The sequence below is a fragment of the Haemaphysalis longicornis genome, unplaced genomic scaffold (assembly GCF_048455015.1).
Source record: "Haemaphysalis longicornis isolate Haplotype H1 unplaced genomic scaffold, Haemaphysalis longicornis Haplotype H1 scaffold_6, whole genome shotgun sequence".
In the NCBI taxonomy this organism is placed as follows: Eukaryota; Metazoa; Arthropoda; class Arachnida; order Ixodida; family Ixodidae; genus Haemaphysalis; species Haemaphysalis longicornis.
In genome coordinates this window covers 199,647,610-199,667,332 of record NW_027526407.1, presented here as the reverse complement: position 1 = coordinate 199,667,332, position 19,723 = coordinate 199,647,610, and the positions used below count along the sequence as shown (strand labels likewise).

General features: G+C 46.0%; 1 protein-coding gene across 2 annotated transcripts in view; it reads right to left on the bottom strand.

Annotated features, from left to right (window-relative positions):
• Positions 1–19,723, bottom strand: part of LOC144142155 (ornithine decarboxylase-like) — a 70,805-nt gene that overhangs the window by 12,164 nt on the left and 38,918 nt on the right. For both annotated transcript variants that reach the window (XM_077673542.1, XM_077673541.1), the window contains exons 5-7: positions 15,857–16,023; positions 13,355–13,489; positions 11,309–11,474 (exon numbers count right to left, since the gene is read on the bottom strand). In XM_077673542.1, coding sequence (XP_077529668.1) covers positions 11,309–11,474; positions 13,355–13,489; positions 15,857–16,023 — 468 coding nt within the window. The remainder of the gene's footprint in view (positions 1–11,308; positions 11,475–13,354; positions 13,490–15,856; positions 16,024–19,723) is intronic.

Sequence of the window (19,723 nt, the reverse complement as noted above, 5' to 3'; positions counted from 1 at the left end):
TGACTCAAAATGTCTGGGCCAAGACGTCGTGGACGAAAATGTCCGTGCACAGAAATGTCCGCACCGAAACGTCCTGCACCTAAAGGCCCGACACCGAAATCTCCGGATCCCTTATTAGACAATCTTTCCCCGCCAGGGACCAATTCTATCGGCCAGACGCGCGTCCTGGCCTCACCAGGCAAACGATGAAAGGTGAAAAGCATTCTCGCGGCTACGCTATTCACCCGTCGAACGCCGCGTAAGTTCAACCAGCATGAAAGCAAGCACAAGTTGCGGCCTGCTGCGTGGTTATTCTTCTGCCTTTGACCTTCGAGGAAGCACTTACGGCTGAAGGGCGGGCAAGTTGGCCAGCTTATAGGAAGAGAAACACAGTAGCAACTTGTGGATTTTTGTACTCGGGCCTTGGCATCAAAAACAGCCAAATCCTAGCGATGTAACGGCAGGAACGCCGTTCCTGCCGTTCCTTGAAAAACCTAACGAGTTACCGTTACAGTTCCACCGACCCTTAATGGAACGGCGGCGTTCCTCCGTTCCTCCAAAAAGGAACTAGTTCCAGGAACGCCGTTCCTTGTAACGCCGTTCCGTACAACACTGCGGAGAACCAACAGCAGCGCGAATGGGTGTAGAAATGCCGGAAAGCCGTCGCCACCGCAGCCACCGAAAATGTAGTTGCTTCCAATGCGCCGTTGAGCCCCCTAGCTTCGGGTCTCTGCAGTTGAAAGCAACTTGCCCCGTTGGAACACTAGCGTGAGTGCATAATTCTTCTTTAGACCGAAAGCCATTCCGAGCGACATTGTCGCGTCGGCGGCCCTCGTTGACCAGTTGGTCATATGCAGTTCTTCTGGCGGAATAACAAAAAAAAAAATGGATCTTAGTCTGGCCGCGTATAAAGTTGTTCTCTCTCCCTTCGCCGGTGTATTTCAAGCCTAACGGTGCTCCCATCCCCGGTTGCTGGTTTAGGCATGCACGGAATGGAGGGGTGCAGGTAGAGGGCTTGCACGCCCAGCAGGGCCCAATGCCGCTACCGATGACATACCCGTCGAGGTAATGGGAGATGTAGACGTGGGAGTCTCATGGCTCAATGCGCCCCTGCAGCTGCCCTCCGCAATCGAGTGGTTTGGGCCTGGGTTCGTGTGTTACACGGACAATAAGACGGCTATTACTGGGCAGCGAAAGGGACACCCATGTGTATGTCCGCTGGAATAAAGGTCGAGGCGTTCGAGGTGTTAACTCCCTATGGGACGGAGGCTTGTCGTTCGCTTAGCGGAAGAAGACAACTGAAGAAGTGTCAGCCGGAACAAAAGCGTGGATGTGCGCGTAAACAACGAAAAGCCGCTGCTGCCGCCGTTGCGGCCTCAATTTGCAGCTGGTCTAGCAGGTGCGAATTCCTCCCGTATAAACAGCAACTCGTCCGCATGGAACGCCGACGAAGGCCAATATCACTTGTTCAGTTAAGACAGCTTTAAAAGCGACATGTTCGACAGTATCTTTCACTTCTAAGCACCAGCTAATGACCGGTTGCTGGTTTATGCGTGCGCGGGGTGAGATTGGAGGGAGAAGGAGGGGCGGGCACACGCAGCTAAATGTTTCGTGCCCTCACTTATGACATGTCCGTTTTTCTGGCGTGAGGTTCAAGCGCGGCCGTGAAACAGCCCACTGCTACCGGTCCGCGGTGTCCTGAGTGGTAGAGTGTATTGCTTTGGAGTGTTACACAAACAGTAAGATGCCTACGACGGGGGAGGAAAAGAGACAGCTCTACGTTTGTCCGATAGGTTCGGGTCGTTCCCAATTTCATTCAGATGATTGGCTTGAACGTATGCTTAGTCGTAAATTACAAACAAACCTGCTTCGTTTCGTAAACACCGTGCAGGGCGTGCTGACTCGCAGGCCATCCAGTTTCGCAGAGTGGAAGAGCACTAATTATTTAATTTGAGCTGTTGCCATGCGGTAGCGCTGATATCTTAGTGCATCCGCCCAAAGTCCCGCTAATGTTACTTTTGCATGTAAATATTTTTATCCCTTCACAAAAGGATCTCCTCTAAAGTACTGAGCTCTTGTAGCACCTACCTTAATGGTATTTTTTGAAACAATAGACAATGTAAGCTCCAAAAACAAATTCAAGCATAAAGGACACCGAATGGACTGAATTTGTTTAGGTACCTTCGCATAGTTGCTTGCGTGTACCTCGCGGCAATGTTGAAATGATAGATCCTTTCTAGGAAAAACGAAGCCTATTCAGATAATTAAGTACTGTGCGAAGGAATGCGAGATGTAAAATACGGCAAACCTGCTAGTGCGAAATACGAACGTCTATATAGGAGCGACCTTCTTATGCTCGGCGAATCCGCGTGTCACAGTTGCTACTGTTTTTTTTTTACCTTTTTATATTCCCTTCGACGCCGCTGAACCGGGTAGCGTCTCAAATGGTCCCTGTTTTCCCGCTGTATACGCTTTTTCTGCCATTCGGCCTTGTTATTTTGTTTTTTATTCTCGGTCCATAGCGCTCACTTTTTGCCCATTCACCTTGGGGAAGTGCGCACCTTCTGTGTGCTCGACGGTGCGCCAGAATACAGTTTTTTGAACGAATAATTGTTACTTTGATAGGCTGGCGAAAGCACCCACCTGGCGGGCACTCAGCGAACGCGTACGTGCCCGAATATCACCCGCAAAAAAAAAAAAAAAAAAAAAAACGCGTCCACAGCTGCTAAGTCATTGCTAACGCGTTCCATACTGTTCCAGGCGTTTCATAGCGCACGTTGTTCCACAAAGAATAAAACACAACGAAATATTAGGCAAGTTCCGTTACATAAACTGGATCAGATAAAAATAAACAGGAAACGCTTTTTGCGCACTTTTTTTTATAGTGCATCAAAACATAAGCGGGAAGAAACACTATGTGCGCGGTCAGTTCTCATTGGCTAATGACGCGGGTAATAGCACCAATATAAACAAAACAGAGCGTGCATCAGAAATTTCCCCCGCAGTCTGGGTTGGCCTTCACTTTCTGTTGAGGCCGTGTCGCAGCTGCGTGTATAGCGGTGCTAGAAATAGCAGCTGCAGTGAGTATCATGTCGAGGTTGTAGGCTACAGCGCAGAACCCCGATTCTGGTGATATTGACTACGCATAATCGACAGAGATAAGGGGCTCAGAGGTAAATCTAGCCAACGTAGAAGATTTCGAGAGAAAAAAAAAACATGCCGAAAAACCTGTGCAAAATTTTTAATTGTACTTTCAGTAAGCTTATCGTACTCGATGGTATTTGTTCCGCACATCTGAGCAAGACCGCAGCCGCACGGTACCGCGAATTTCCTTTCACTGGGTTCCCACCGCTAGGTTGCAGTGGTTCATAAAGATACCCCGAAGTAACTGAAGTTCTTGCTGAAGGCATTGATTGGATACGTCTGCCATGCCAACTTTGTCATCTGTTAGGCTTGTAAGCCATCTCAGGGAACGTCTGCAGGTTGCGTGGCTCCAGTTTTGCAGAAGACGCTGCCCCAGTTGAAGAGGTTTTTGTCAATCAATGCACGCATCGCTGGAAAAACATGGTGTTTTCTTGCAAGAATGAGAGTGTTTCCAGGCACTAGTGAACCCGTTAGAACTGCTTTATACAAATTCAAGACTTCCCCAGGAACTTTTGCTCCCCCATAGAAGTACTTCATCTAAAAAAACCGCTTCTCCACCTGTTAAGGAATGTTTAAATAGGCAGCAATGCTCGTAAATAAAAAATGTCAATCGAGCAAGCAGATCTGGTAGCTATGTGGTTTATTTGTGTACGTCGAATTTCGCAAAGCGGAGAAGAGGGTGTAGACTTAACTGTATATTCTGGGAGCTGGCTGGTAATATACGTCCTGACGGGAACGGTCGCCATAGGCGTAAGTTGCGAGGTTGGAGATTAAATTAGGGTACCACCTGACAGAGCGTCCTCCCTAAGAAGCAATTTTGCGGCACTCTGGCGCCCATTGTCACGGGTTGCTATGGGCAGGTCACTATCTATAAATCCGGTCGTGCTGTGAACACGCTTTTTCTTGTGGCGACAACGTTCCTAACTACATTTCCAACTGTACCTGGCCTTAACGGGGCGAGCTTACGTAAAGGGCGAGCCAGATGCGCGAAAAGGCACACCATTCGACGCGTAACACGTGGCAGACCTCACAAAGGACACGTCAGACGTGCGAACGATCCCAAGGTGCGGCAGACATGACGCGGGGCAGACATGGTTAGGAAGGCAGTGCGACAACCGCAGATCCTTAACCTATCAGAGCGGAAGATGTGGAAGCGTCATAACACGTGTGTGCAAAGGCTCTTTATAATTGATCGATTGATTGCAGGGTTCTAACGCGGCGACGCAACGCAGGCGATGAGGCGCGCCGTAGTGGAGGGCTCCGGATTAATTTTGACCACCTGGGAATCTCGAACGTGCGATGAAATCTCGTACACACGGGCATCTGTGCTTTTCGCCGCCATCAGAAAAGCGGCCATCGCCACCGGGAGTCGAACCCGCGTCCTCGAGCTCAGCAGCACAACGCCTTAGCCACTGAGCCACCGCGGCAGGTAAAGGCTCCTTACAATGCCTCGAGGAGGCGCTAATGAGGAATTTTGACTTCTTTTCCCCGGTGCCCCCCCCTCTCTGTGTGTTCTCAGCGACAGAACATAGGGCTCCTGCCATCTGCCATACCCTGCCGCAGCAAGATAATAAATTTAATGAAAGCAGCAACGTTCGCCGAACTGTTGCACTGGCATGGAACTTCAGTTTAATCCATGCGAGTAGCTCAAAGTTGTTGGTTGTTACACAAAGCTCTTGCGCACACTTTAGAGCAACTACAATAGTGTGACTTCGCTCAAATAGCGGTAATGCCGGCCCCTGTTAGGCATTGTTTCTTGAATCATCAACGCCACGTACCTGCGTAATCATTCTCACACAAATTAACAAAACATGTGAATTGCATGATGAAATACCATTTCTCATATTTTCAGAGGTGCAAAATGTGTTTATAACTTTATCAGCTGTCTTTCGCATCTTACTAAATGGTCGAAAGTTCGGCGCAACAGGGGAACAGTACAGTTGGCGCAGCATTCCACTAATACGCCGATGGCGTATTGACGCTGGCCATGTTCCACTACTTAACGTGTGCGGATGATGACTGCTGTATTTATGGACATTCGCGCACTGCATTGGTCGACCTGGACACGGTACCTGCGTTTCGTAAAACGAAACTTCCGCTAGCCTCTGCTGTGATCCTAGTCTTGATTGACCTTAACGACAGCAACTTGCGACGATGGGCGTCGCAGCAAAACACATAGACAACTGGGGCTAATGTCTAACCGTGTTCAAGGCCATGCGAGCTACCCTTATGACAGCGAAAAGGAAGCACTATCCCACACAACGCCAATGCGCATGCTGAATAGATCAGGACATCGTAATAAATTTTAAAAAATGACCAAGGTTATACTGACTCGCACAAGGCTTGAACCATAACGAACCTGGATGACTTTTAGGTTAGCACTGAAGGACACACCAACACGCATCGGATTAGGTGGGAAATTTTTAATTTACATGTACCGTCACCGATTTTCACTGCGGTAGAAATTCCCATCGTCATATCCGTTTAATATCCCCACCTCATTCGTGCACGACTCGCGGGCTCGGGTTGTATCGTCCGCACGCTTTCGCATTTCTTCCAAAGTGGAACGTGTCAGCACGTGTTAGAGCCAGTGGCACCAGGCCTCGCGAACTAGGCGTCTGTAGCGCGACCTGTCTTGCGCTCCCCCCTTGAGGCACGGACGCACGTGAACTGTTTTCTTGGTATTTTTGCGGACGTCTCGTGTAAGCCCAGACGATGCCGGGTGCGCCTCCTAAAACGCGTGCTCTCATGCGCGGTAAACGGTGGGAATAACTATGATGCAGTTATCGGATGACTCCGCACACATTACGGCCAGCAAGAACAGCTTCGCTGTTAAAAAGTAATGCCTTTTGTAGCGTAAGCTACGCTGGCCGAGGTTGAGGAGTTCCGCGTCTTCCGTGAAGGGCCGACATCCTACAGCGCACTGTTGAGAAGGACCTGCCCATAAACCCTTTCGGGATCCGTTTTCTGTCTGCGTGTGATACAAGGGGCGTGCCATTGGACATGTTTATGTTGATCAGCATGCACAGGTTGTGGCGCACAAGGATGGCTGACAGGCATGCCGATCCCAATGCGCGGCCCGCCAGAGAGTATTTCATTGAGAGTATGGTCAACATACGTGGGTTATACAAAGCGCTAAGCGAACCACCTGAATGGTTACCAATGCTTGATGACCTTGTTCAACTGAAGAGATTTTAAACTTGTGTTTATCGCAAAGGTGGCGAATGTTATAAAATCACTGTAACCTAGTTTTTCGTTTGAGACAAACGGTAATAAAGAAAAAAAAGTTCTGCCCAATCGCGAGGGACATTGGCTTGGCTTGGATTGGAGTGGATTGGCCTGGCTTGGTTTGGCTTGGATTACATTTGATTAAATTTGGATTGGATTAAAGTGGATTGTGTTGGACTGTGTTGCGTCATAGCCGCGGCAGACGCACTGGCGCCGGCGCGTGCCCAGGTGTGCGCCTCAACTGCGCAGTAGCCAAGTCTGACGCTGCAGCGGAGCCGCTTGATAGCCGTTTCGCGAAGCTCGCGAAGAGCCGTGCTGAGCATGCGCGAGGAGCAGTGACTGGACAGGACTGGACTGGATTGGACTGGATTAGACTGAATTGGACTGGACTGGATTGGACTGGATTGCTGAGCCTTAGCTCACGGTACGTATATCCTGGCATAGCAGAGCTAAGCCACTACTAATTTGTTTCCTGCGGAACTGTATACCTCTAACCAGCAAAGGAAATGTTCGTGTCCGCGTCAGCAGAAAACTCCCAGACTACTACTGGCTCCACAAACATACATTGTCGCTAAAACGGAAGACTGGGCGAGTTGGTACATGTTCATAACAACAGCGCTAATAACAGCGCTAGTGTTTCCTTCTCTTATTTCCTTTTTGTTGTTTTTGCCCATGTGTGTATAAAAACCAATGGCCTAAGCAATAAATCCCAGTTGTTAGTCAGCGCCGTGTTTGTGCCCTCTTCTTTCTGTCTGTGTCGGTAGCGCTGTTATTATGATACATTGTCGGCTATTACTGGCTACTGGCAACACCCTGGCTACAGAAATAAACTGCTGGCACCGCCACGGATCCATCCTGGGCCCGCGTAGAGAAGAGGAGTGAGAGCCCGTCGTCTTGTGGATTAAGCTACGCCCAGACGTGCAGAAGGAGGAGACAGACGGTTTGGATTCAGCGTCTGGGGTGGCGGATGGAACTCTTTGGGGGTGACGCATGAAACAAGAGTGAGGGGAGCACAGAGAGAGATGAAGCCGAACATGCGGTGGCGCCCTCTTCCGCGCCCTTCGAAAGAGGCTAAAAGCGCCGACTGAAACGGCGCGTTCCAAACTGCGCAGTAAAGTGCCGGCACGTGCGACATGAAAGCAAGTAAAAAAATAACAAAACTCCCGCTCGCGCTGTTCAGGCATGGGGCACGAGAGCATTGCGAAGGCGGGAAATTTGAATTGAATTGGACAAGCCCTCATTAAATTTGTCAAGAGAGGAGTGAGACAGGGGGGCGAGGAGCGTGATGGGTGGTAGCAGGTTTGTAGCGATCACTCAATCTACGGTGGTATCTCGGAGCATGCGTTACGCCGAAAGAAAAAAATACTTAGAGAAGGGAAAACAATATACCAGATTGAAACGCCACGCTTTTCTTCGCATCATGCATCCTTAGGCGGTTTCTTTCTGCAGCCAAACTTTCTAGCACAAATAATGTCTCACTGCAGGACAACCTCTCCAACCAATTTATGTCTTCGCACTGCGCCATATATACAGCGTAGAAGTGAAGTGTCATCACGACGGAAATATTGCAGTGGATATAAAAATCAACATTATCGCGCGAATTATAATGGTATATACATACAGTGATCTATACATCGAAGTCTGCTACGTAGGGTCTGTCTCTAACGGCACCATTTTTCAGCCTTTTCGGTATTTAAGAACAATGAACTGTGACAGCATCGTTCTGACGATTCTAATAGTGCCGGTTCAAAGCATTCCAGCAAAACAACGCGAACCTACTCATCCCTACACACGTGCAAGCTGTAGATGAACCCGGTAGAATGCTTTCCACAAATGTTGTTGTGGAAGTAGCGTAGACGCAAATAGGAATCATACGTGCTGCAGCTGCCGCAACTAAACTAGTTTTCACAAGTGGCGTCGTATAAAGCCACCTGGGGAGTGCCATTGAACACTTCCGGTGAGACTACCGGTAGAAAACGAGGACGATGACTGACTCGGCGTCAACAAGCTTTTTTTTCTTTCTGCATTGGCGTTTTGAGAACACGCCTTTTCAAAACAGTGATCAGGGCAAGTTACAAAACAAGCGAAAGCTAGCCAACTGCGAAAGAAAATTATTGCACAAAAGTATGTTATACGATAAAATTCCGACCCTGGTATTCTGAGCCCTTCCTCCACAAGAGCTTCCAGTGGAGGAGATACTCGAAATCCATTTCCCCATGCATAAGCATTGAAGAATCCTGCCCTCAGCAGAGTGGAGGGAGCAAATGGAGTGGAGCAAGAACACAGAATATGGCCCTGATTCTTTTAAACAAATTCGTTCACTTCATAAGCCATCACCCTCGCAACCACGAACAGCGTCCACAGTCTTCGTGACCGTTCTTACGAACTTCCAGCAAGCGTGCCGCAACTTTCAGACTGGACGCACCTCACCCCCAGCTCTCAATACTTCTAAAAAACACAAGAATGTCCTCTGCATAAAACTTATAAGGAACCCCAGTCCCTCCTCCCGTGAGGGTATGAGGCGGAATGAGACCCGTGACATCACGCTCCGGACGTTTTCACAGGGTGAGCAAGGTTCGGCGCCACGCCGAACCTACCCTTTCATCTCACCCCAAAGCGCTGAAATCTTGTACAATAACCGAGAGTATGAGTCCGAAAAGCACAAACGACATTTTTCATCTGTGCATGCAAGCCGCAAAGCACCGGCAATATTGAGGAATATTGAGAGCAAAATTCACATTTAATTTTGGCCCGGCCAGAAAGTGACCGGCAGACCCTCATCTGGGAAACACTGCCCAAAGCAATGCCGCAATCGTGTCGCGTTCCCGGCAGCCCGGCAAAAAGCGAGGTAGTAGAGGGCGCTTTCACCCTAGAAACAAAACAGCACATAAAAACGAGAAAAAGTAAGCAAATGACGTACAGAAGCTCGCGTTGACGTCCTGTCTTTACTTTGCCCCGGTTTAAAGCGAAAGCTTTCTCGGTGGGACAAATCGCGTTCTGTCAAAAAAAAAAAAAAACACTAATGAACTTCCACGCAGACCGGTTGGTCGACCGGAATGCACTAAGATCTCTGGACACACGTTGCGTGCTTGAAACAAGGCTTCCATTGTGCCAAAACGGTTACTTTATAATCTCGAAGAAGAATCGTTTCTACCTAAGTATCTACGCGCATCGATCATGAAGTTGGAGTACAATAATATACCATTATCTCATATACCCCGTACCAGTATACATTTACGTGGTTCGTAAATCCGTTTCCTTAGTGCGCGAAAAATGGTCGCATGGGTTCGTTCTTCGTATGCGATTCGGGTCTTTGAAGGTTTCACGATCGACGGGACGCACTTTCATCTTTAGCGCGTCTCTAGGCTTTCGTTAGGAAGGGACAGTAATTTTTTTTCCACTCGTTCGCTCGAAGATCTACCAACTTGCCGAAATACAAGCCTTGCTGTAGGTATTCGACCCCGATTCCATAAAGTGGGCGGCAGGACAGCCACGTCCGCTCTACAGCGAAAGTGGCATCCTCGGACATTTCCAGCTTCGCCAAGTCGAAAAAGACCGAAAAAATTCTGTAGTTTGTCGTTTTTTCGAGAGTCGTACTGTCGTCTTGCCGTATTCTTGTCGTGTCGTGATTCTGATGTTCTGTCGTGTGTCGTATTCCTGTTCTATGTTTGATGTTCTGTCGTGCCGAATTCCTGTGTTGTCCTGATCCTGATGTTCCAGCATTAGTTGCACATGGTTTGAATGTTATTGCCCGTTGTGAAATGTAGCATAAATGGAAGTTCTGTTGTGCCTACAGGAATGTTTGTCGTTGAAAAATTAGCTTTGTCGTTACGACAGAAATGCGTGTCGTAACAACAGATTGCTCTGTCGTAACAACAGGACTTCTGTTTTCACAACAAAGGTTTTCGTTGTGCGACAGGAATTCTGTTAGGTCTTTGCGGTATTCCTGTTGTTATTTTAGACTGGGCTTCCGCTACACATCTATTTTAAACGCTTTTCTTTTATTCACTTTTTATATTACAGGGATACCCTTCCCGTCCCAGTTGGCTTGTTCATACCAGATGTACGTCGGAAATAAATTGGGTCGAGGGGAAATTTCTCTACAGCAGAATTTTAAGGGAGGGTTGGTTTAATTCCCGTCTCAGTTTGTTCAGTGAGTGGAGGTTTCGGGTATTTGCGTAAATGTAGGGAACGAAAAATCAGCTGTGCTTGCATTCTAAATAAAAAATAGTGACAGGCTCACTTTCCTTCTCTTATCCCGTGCATAAAATATGCTGTAGTTTCAATGCACAGGAAAAAAAAACACGCATTCATATTACCAACAAACATAGTGGCTAGAAGCTTTTTGGTGGAGAAATGGTTGATCACAGGCTGCGCTTTCAATGATAAGTATGCCGCGTGGCGTTTTGTAGCGCAAGCTTCACTGGCCGAGGTTGAGCAGTTTCGCGTGGACCTTGAAGGGCCGTGCTGAGCAAGCGCGACGAGCATTAGAGTACGGGTGTGTAGATAATTGGGTCCGCACATTGGCCGGTCTGCGCATTCCAGAGGAGTGAAGTCATAGCCGCTGCAGACGCACTAGCGCCGGCGCGTGCCCAGCTGTGCGCCTCTGTTGCGCAGTAGCTAAGTCTGACGCTGCGCCGGAGCCGCTTGATAGCCGTTTCACGTGGCTCCTGGAGTGCCGTGCTGCGCATGCGCGGGGAGCAGGAACTGGACTGTACTGGACTGGACCGGACCGCATTGCATTGGATTGGATTGTAAATCGCTTTAGCAGAAGTAAGCATGATCATCAGCCAATCCTAGTTAACCAGGAAACCTAAGAATAACCAGCTGAACCTTACCTCACGCTACGTATATCCTGGCATAGCCGCTATTTTTTTAAATCCTAACTATACTCCGAACTTGCATGCTGTTCTTTTATTCATTGAACGGAGCCCAATTGGTAATGCGTGTTACTCACCTTCAGAAATTTCTCTTTGTTTCGCAGTCCTCCCGGAAATCCCCCTCCTATGTCAAGCACTGTCATCTCGAACCCCATTTGAGTCCCGAGGTCGAAGACGTTCCGTGCCTGTTGTATAGTTCTCACAAATATTTCGGGATCCTGATATGCGCACCCCACGTGGAACCTTAAAAACGTCAGAAAATCACATAAGAATTATGGGGGAATGCCGCTGTTGAACAAAAACTTCATTTCTTAACGGAGCTGCTAAAATCAAGTTTTTGTTTCTCAAAGACTCTCGCTAACAAACCTGCAAGTGGCAAGGTCCGTTTAAGTTACCGGCTTGCCGTGCAGCGGCCTAAAGTTAAAATGTCCAAATTTGTCGAAATATAACCCTGCGAAAAATACGCCTGTTGCTGCGTTCTTGCAAAAAAAAAATACGTCGAAAATGCATTTCCGTATACACGTCGTTGTACTTCAGTTTATTGTGGGGTGTGTCCTTGAACACAGTAGAATTTATTTATTTATTTATTTATTCAGGTTACCCCTAAAGGCCCTCTAGAAGAGGGTTTACATAGAGGGGGGGGGGGGGGCAATACCACATGGTGTGTAAACTACAACAGCAAAAAAAGGAAAAAAAAAAACAGAAAAAAAGCAGTACAACAAGATACAATGCAACGTAGCAACTGCAACAAAACGCAAACCATGAATACGGGCAGCAATTGCATGGCGTTATACAATAGTTAAAAAAAGTTAAAAAAAGAGAAACAGAAACAGAACAACAAAAGCAACAAAAAAATAATTAGTTGGTCAGCGTAGCGCGCATGAGCTCTAAAAACTTAGCCGAGTCTTTCTCGGTGGCAATGTGTGCGGGTAAACTGTTCCACTAAATAATAGTGCGCGGGATGAATGACTGAGCGAAACGAAGTGTGCGAGATAGCGGGCGCTTAGCTTTGTTAGGATGAAAACGGCGTGGAAAGATGGAGCAGGGGGGTTCAAAGAAACTGTCATGTAATGACGGGTGATTGTAAAGTTTGTCGAAAAGTGATAAGCGCGCATATTTCCGACGAAGGGCCAAATCCTCTAGCTCAGCACGGTTTTTTAAGTTAGTGACGCTGGAATAAGAAGAATAATCTGAGTAAATGAAACGAGCAGCACGGTTTTGCAAGGATTCAATATTTGATACGATGTAGGCTTGATAAGGATCCCCAATGGCAATGGCGTATTCTATTTGAGGGCGAATTAAAGTGGTAAAAGCAAGCTTTTTTAAGTGCGATGGAGCCTGTTTAAAATTTCGTTTCAATAACCCGAGAGACCGGTAAGCAGCTGCAAGAGTGAGTTCTATATGATGGTGCCATGATAGATCCGATTGAAAGTGGAGGCCGAGGTACTTGTAAGTAGATGTTAACTCAAGTGTCATATTATTCAACGAGTAGTGACTAGGAAAACGGGTAGCAGCGTTAGTAAAAGACATACACTTTGTTTTAGAAACATTTAACGACATAAGCCAAGTTGACATAAGACAAGAATTACTTAGTCACTGGGAAGAATTATTATTGCAGTTTTGTTTTAAAGTCATAAAAATATACTGTCACACTAAACTTGTTTTCGTTGGCACACCGCGGATGCAAGTGTCATGTGTCACGTTATGCAGAAATTGTTTCATTAGCATTAAAAGTGCAGGTTTGATTCATTGTGATTTTGGTAATAGCTGATGTTGTCCTGTTGTAATGACAATTTCTGTCTTGCGCTATTTTGACATTATGACCTCTGAAAACTACACAAGTCCAATAATTTCGTCTCCGAATAATGTAGCGTTGGCTTTAAAAAGTACGCAATTGGTTTAAACAACACTGTTCATAAATGTTACGGTTGCCAAAAGATTTGCCATTCCAATTGCTCTGCTATTTATATTTTTGTGAGTGGGCCCGGTTCCCATTCCGAGAGAAAAAAAAAGCACGCAATTCCATATTTGCTTCATTCCTAAAGATTATCATGTATACCTTCTTATCAATATGATGCCTTACAATCATCACTAGCGCGGATTGAAGCGTATTGGGTACTTACGCGACGCCGACAACATTCCGACCAAGGGAGCGGGCTTTCTCCAGTAGAGTCTGGGCGTCGCTAGTGAGTGCTCCGAACTTTCTATTGAGTGTGTAGTGACAGCCAACTTCGTCGCCGATGATTCGCAAGAGCAGTCTGGAACAACAAAGTGACAATGGTGAAAGATTCGGGGCTTTTTCGGTAGAGAAGAAAAGTACACAATGGATTCGCCTGCCGGAAAACGCGGCATTTTCTTTGTGCGAGACAGCACCTTGTTATCTATGTCTTCTATTCGACCGGGATCACACGCAAACTTTTATTCGCAATATGGATATCATCATTACTATCATAATCATCACCAGCCTATCTACTCCCACTGCAAGGCAAATGCCTCTCCCATTAATCTCCAATTACCCCGGTCCTGTGCTAACTGCGACCAATTTATCCCCGCAAACTTCTTGATCTCATCGGCCCATCTAAAGTTCTGCCGCCCCCATGCTTTCGCATTACATGCCCTGTCCACGTCCATTTCTTCTTCTTAATTTCTACTAGTATGTCCTTAACACGCGTTTGTTCCCTGACCCACTCCTCTCCCTTCTTGTCCCTTAATGTTACACCTATAAACTTCCGTACCATTGCTCGCTGAGTCGTCCTCAGTTTAAGGTGAAACCCCTTAGTGAGCCTCCAAGTTTCTGCCCCGTAGGTGAGTACCCGTAAGATGGAACTGTCATACATTTTCTTCTTCAGGGACAGTATAGATATCAAGGTCAGCATAAATTGTGCCCTGGGAACGCCCCAACATGCAAAAGATTTAGTAGATAAAAATACTTGTGTTTAACCATTTTGTTGATTGTTGATGTGCAACGGCGCAAGACCAGCTGAAGGTAAAGAGCGTCAAAACATTCCTTTTATACAGTTGCAAAAGTGACGACCTGACATGACGTAGACATCTGATAATAAATAAGAATAACAATTAAATAGGTAAGAAACCAAATCCTAAGCAGGGTAATGAGATTAGCCGGCAGCCGGTGAAATATTCGTCGTTGCGAGAAGGTGCTCAATACCACACCGTTTCAATGACATTTATTGTTTTCCTTACAATATTCTCCTTCAGAAACCATATGTATTACGATTATTAAAACGGTATAGATAACATTTCCAAGATACGGCTGAAAAAGGATGTTTGTAGGGTTTAGAACGACGCTGAGTATTGTCACTCCCAATAGCGTAATCGCCGCAGGTGCCCGCACACCTAAAGGCCTTGCGACGAAGCAAATCGTATCACGAGGGATGTGCATCGATCAATGTAGACTGCAAAACCTAATGAATCATGCTGCAACTGCAATCTTACTCCTGCTTGGAATCATGCTTCAACAAGACTGTATTTTGACGCCGTGTTTATTTTTTGTGTACACATTATTTCACCATAGGGTTGTAAACATTTCCACTTCTTGTCTTATCTCTGTAGTTAGGATTACGATAGGATAGAACTATAGATAGGGATGTCCACTTCTCGCCTTGTCTCTATAGGTAGGATTAGGATTGGATAGGAGTATAGATGGGGATGAGAATGGTAATAGGAAACGACTGTGACTGATTGTTTATAGGTATTACCTGGAAACACATCGTATGAATATTCACCAGTAAGGCGACACTCTCTATGCAGTTTTTGTATATTTTGTCGGAACATACTAGCTGGTGCGAAAAGGGTACGCTAACAAAAAAAACAGCATTTGCAGTTAAAAAACCCCTGCATGCTCATGGGAAGTTTGATCTCGACCTTAATCTGGATAACTGTACGTCGAAGATTTGACACGAATAACAAAATTTCGCCGCGGCTAAGCCATGAGAGAGAGAGATGGTGCGACTTTGAACAGAGAGTCCCAAGATTATCTCCTAGCATGAACCTGTAGCCGTTTCAATCTTTACTATTCAAACCTGAGAGAAGGATGCTAAACCACATTTTATTCTCTGGTATTTTAAAAGCGGAGTATTGTAGATTGCGCATTGTCGTCCGTCTGCTGAAGGTCGTGCTTAATGCAGACCCAGAAGCACGATAGCAGACCCAAGTATGAAGGGCGCAGTGGTGTCGCAGCGGCGCGTTCCTTGCTCTCTCGCTTAGGGAGGGAGAGGGAGAAAGCCTCGAACCACTGACGTTTAGCTGCCGATTTCCGTGCCGGAACTATTGGCTTTGCGCGGACACGACGCTGCTGTTCTTTAGCAAAAGGTCATTGACGTTCGAACAAAAAAAAAAAACAAGAAAAACACAACGCTGCTGTTCCAGCAGGTTTCTCACATAGGTGAAACGGGGTTTAAGCAGCCGATCGAACAAAGATTGTTTGACATCATAGAGAAATTGCCCGAGAGTCTATTGGGAGTCGCCAATGGTTTAAACTTCCGTAAGCTGCAGCTCGGTAAACTACCTTATGCATCGTGCACTCGTTTGGGTTCTCGGCTGAGCAACGGGAACGCTACGGGACGGGTTTTTTTTTTCTAAAGAAGGTTACGGAGTTTTCATATCACCTAGCATTCTTCTGGTGAATTTTTTCAAGCTCTTCGGGAGCGTCAAACGTCATGATGTTTACTCCAACTTCCTCTGCATAGTCCAGGTGCGAGCAGTTTTTCACAGTCTGCGCGTACAGAATGCGCTCAGCTTTTGTCCCCATATCCAGCATAGTTGCAATCTCCCTCTGCAAGAAAGGAAAAGAGGGCGCAATATTTACCTACAGAAGTCAAGTTGAAAGTGAAAAAAGGCAAGAGTTATTTTTATTTCAGTTCATATTTCTTATTGTAAAACAAATTGGCTTCTGCCAGTGGTGATGTGTATGGCAAAAACATTGTTCTTTATTAAACACATCAATGACAACTCGCGCAAGCTCATTCATGAATAAAATAAAGATAATTAGAGTGACATTAGAAGCGGCCATAAGTACAAGGATTTGTGTAGTTTGAAACAACAGGAGCTCAGTACGTCCCTGATATTCATTCCAGCCACGGAGCACGTCTTTAATTAAACAAATCCAAAAGTGATGCAAACTTTTGGAATTTCACTCTACAGTGACGTGTAATGGACATAAGTGACGTACTATAAGCCACCAGTAAAAACAATTATCATTGTGTAAACTGCGCGCTAGCATTCAAGTGGCAGCAGCAGTTGCGGCGGCATGTCCCATTTCTAAGACGAATTTCTTCTGCCAACAGGGCGTACTCGTGCTTGGTTTCCTGCGTCGTCAGTGGCCACCGTGGATTATCGTCCACGTGCGCACGCATCCATCGCAGGGCGTCGAGGTGCTTGACCCCTGTGCTTCCTGCTGCGCCTGCGCGTACTGCACACCACCATCAACGAGGACCATATAAACACGCTCCCGTAGGCCCGGACTTCACTTGGCAGCAGCAGTTGCGGCGGCATGTCCCATTTCTAAGACGAATTTCTTCTGCCAACAGGTTGGTTGGTTACTTTGTGCACCTATTTGAAATTTATGCTGTCCTCGACTGCTGCCCAAACCCTTGTTTTTTAGTATCGCTATGCCTACTCTAGCGCAACTAGCCAAAAAAATTGAATCTCTCGAAGAACTTTTGAATGAGAAGTTGGACTCACTCATTGATGATTTGGTGTCTAAAGTTAACATCAAGTTGAAAGATCTTGGTCTTGGTGAACATGCTTCGCTTTGTGAAAGTGTTCGTTTTATGAGCCAAGAATTTGACGAAATGAAGCTGAGACAGGAAGATCTGCTGGCCTCGAACAAAGTGCTCTTGTCACGAAATGAAGCACTCGAAAAAAGAGTGGCTGATCTCGAGCAGTATTCGAGGATGAATAATGTTGAGATCAAGGGTGTGCCTTCATCACAGGGTGAGGATTGCGGAGCCATTCTGAGACGAATCGGCGATGCTGTCGAGTGCCCCGTCTCAGCCGCCGATATCGACACGGTTCACCGTGTTAACTCTAAGACCACCGAAAAGAGCATTATTGCTCGCTTCAGCTCGCGTGATAAAAAAAAAGAGTTCATTAGGAAGGCTCGCAGAGCCAGACTGCGCACTGACAATATCGGCTTCTCTGGTGGAACTAACCTGCCAATCTATGTTAATGACCATTTAACTCTTGATAACAAGAAAATGTTCTCAAAGGCACTGGCACTGAAAAAGGAACACAAGTGGAAGCACTTGTGGACCGATAACTGCCAGATAAAAGCCCGGAAAGCAGACGACAGCAGAGTGTATCGCATTTCCACTGAGTCCGATCTTCGAATCTTCACGTGATGCATTGTAAAACATGCCCTAAGGAAGGTATAGTTCACTCTCTCGTTTCATGGCCTTGCATTCTCCGGAATCTGTGCAGCGTCAACTTTCCAAAATGAGTCGTTCCCTCATTCACTTCAATGCACGTAGCCTTCGTAAGAATATAGATGCAATTACTAACTTCATTTCCACAGTTCAGCATGCCTTCCCGTTCATCTGCATATCAGAGACTTGGCTTTGTGACACAGACAACGGCATGACCGGTTTCCCGTCTTATCAAGCTGAATATTGCCATCGCCAAAATGATAGTCATGGGGGTGCCGCGATTTTTCTTTCCCAAGATGTATCTTACACGCGCAGATGTGACCTTGAATTAAATGTGAATATTTGCGAGTCAGTGTGGGTAGAGGTTGACCGCTCATTCCTTAATAATGAAAAGAACCTAATTCTAGGTTGCGTTTATCGCTCACCATCGTCTTCCCTTTGTAATTTTTTGAGTGAAGTTTTATCTAAGCTAGCTTTTGAAAATAAGAACGTAGTAATTGTAGGTGATGTTAATATTAACTTGCTTGACACGAACAGTACTTCTTATGCAAATTACACTGATTGTTTCACTGGATTTGGCTTCGAATCGCTTGTTGATTGTCCAACTAGGGTAGCATCTCACGGTACCGGTACACTCCTTGATCACGTGTTATCCAACATGGCGTCACCACCCTGCGTGGGGGTTGTTGACACCGATATCACCGATCATTTTCCTATTTTCCTCACATTCGAAAACATAACCCACACACGTAATATTAGCTATTCTACATCTGTATTTAGTTCCGATTCCTTTGTTGAGGCTATCCGTACAACTGATTGGGGGCCTGTTATGTCTATGTCTGACCCAGATGCAGCCTTGCGAGCATTTTGCTCGTCATTTTTACTCGCCGTGTCGACTAACACGCGTACTGTCCAATGTAAAAAGAAATACAAGTATCCGCACAACCCATGGATGACAAATGGTCTTCTAATAAGTTTAAGGAAGAAAGAAAACATGTATAAAAAAAAGAAGCGTCAGCCCTTTAATATGTGTCTGGCTAAACGATACAAGTCCTACTGTAATCTAATAAATACCTTGCTCAAGCAAGCGAAAAAAAGGTACTACGAAAAAGAATTCGACAAGAATAGGACTAACCCCAAAAGGCGAGTGGCAGCTGCTCAACTCCTTCCTTAACAAGTCATCTGCTAATGTCCCTCTAACCAAAATCGACTACAATGGATCCACCCTCTCCGAGCCCAAGGAAATTGCCAATGCTTTCTCGGAATACTTTTCTTCCGTCTATATAACCACCGCCCCCATGCGCAGTCGTATACTTCTCTGGGACGTACCACGCAGTCATTCTTTCTTTTCCCAACAACACCACAGGAAGTCTTTTCCACCATTGCTAATCTTAAAAATACAGGGCCTGGGTTAGATGAAATTTGTGTAAGGCATTTAAAACTGGTTGCACATTTAGTTTCCGACAAGCTCTGTCATATTATCAACCTCATGTTTAAACAGGGTTTATTTCCTTCATTCCTAAAAAAAGCTAAAGTAATTCCAGTTTTTAAAAAAAGGCGATAAACAAACAGTTTCGAACTACCGTCCTATTTCAATTCTTTCCTGCCTTAGCAAACTAGTCGCAAAATTGTTTGTTAAACGTCTGAATGGCTATTTATTTAAATTTAAGTTGCTTAAAGACAGCCAATTTGGTTTCCGTCCCGGTAGGTCAACCAATTTGGCTGTGCTGTCTCTAACTTATTACATAAAGAAAAGTATTGATTCGGGAAATTTAGTGGGTTCGGTTTTTTTAGATCTCACAAAAGCCTTTGACACAGTAAATCACCAAGTCTTATTGCATAAACTTCAGTCCTATGGCATAACTGGCCCTGCGCTTACATTCTTAAAAAATTACCTACTTGACCGACAGTACACAGTACACGCCGCAAATACCTTCTCTGCAATAAAATATGTTAACCAAGGAGTACCGCAGGGCTCAGTATTGGGTCCTTTGCTATTTATTTTGTATATGAATGATCTTCCTGATGTTCTTAGCTCTTCTGACTGTGGTCAGTGTGTTTTATACGCAGATGATACAACGATATCTTCATCTGATAAAAACATTGGTG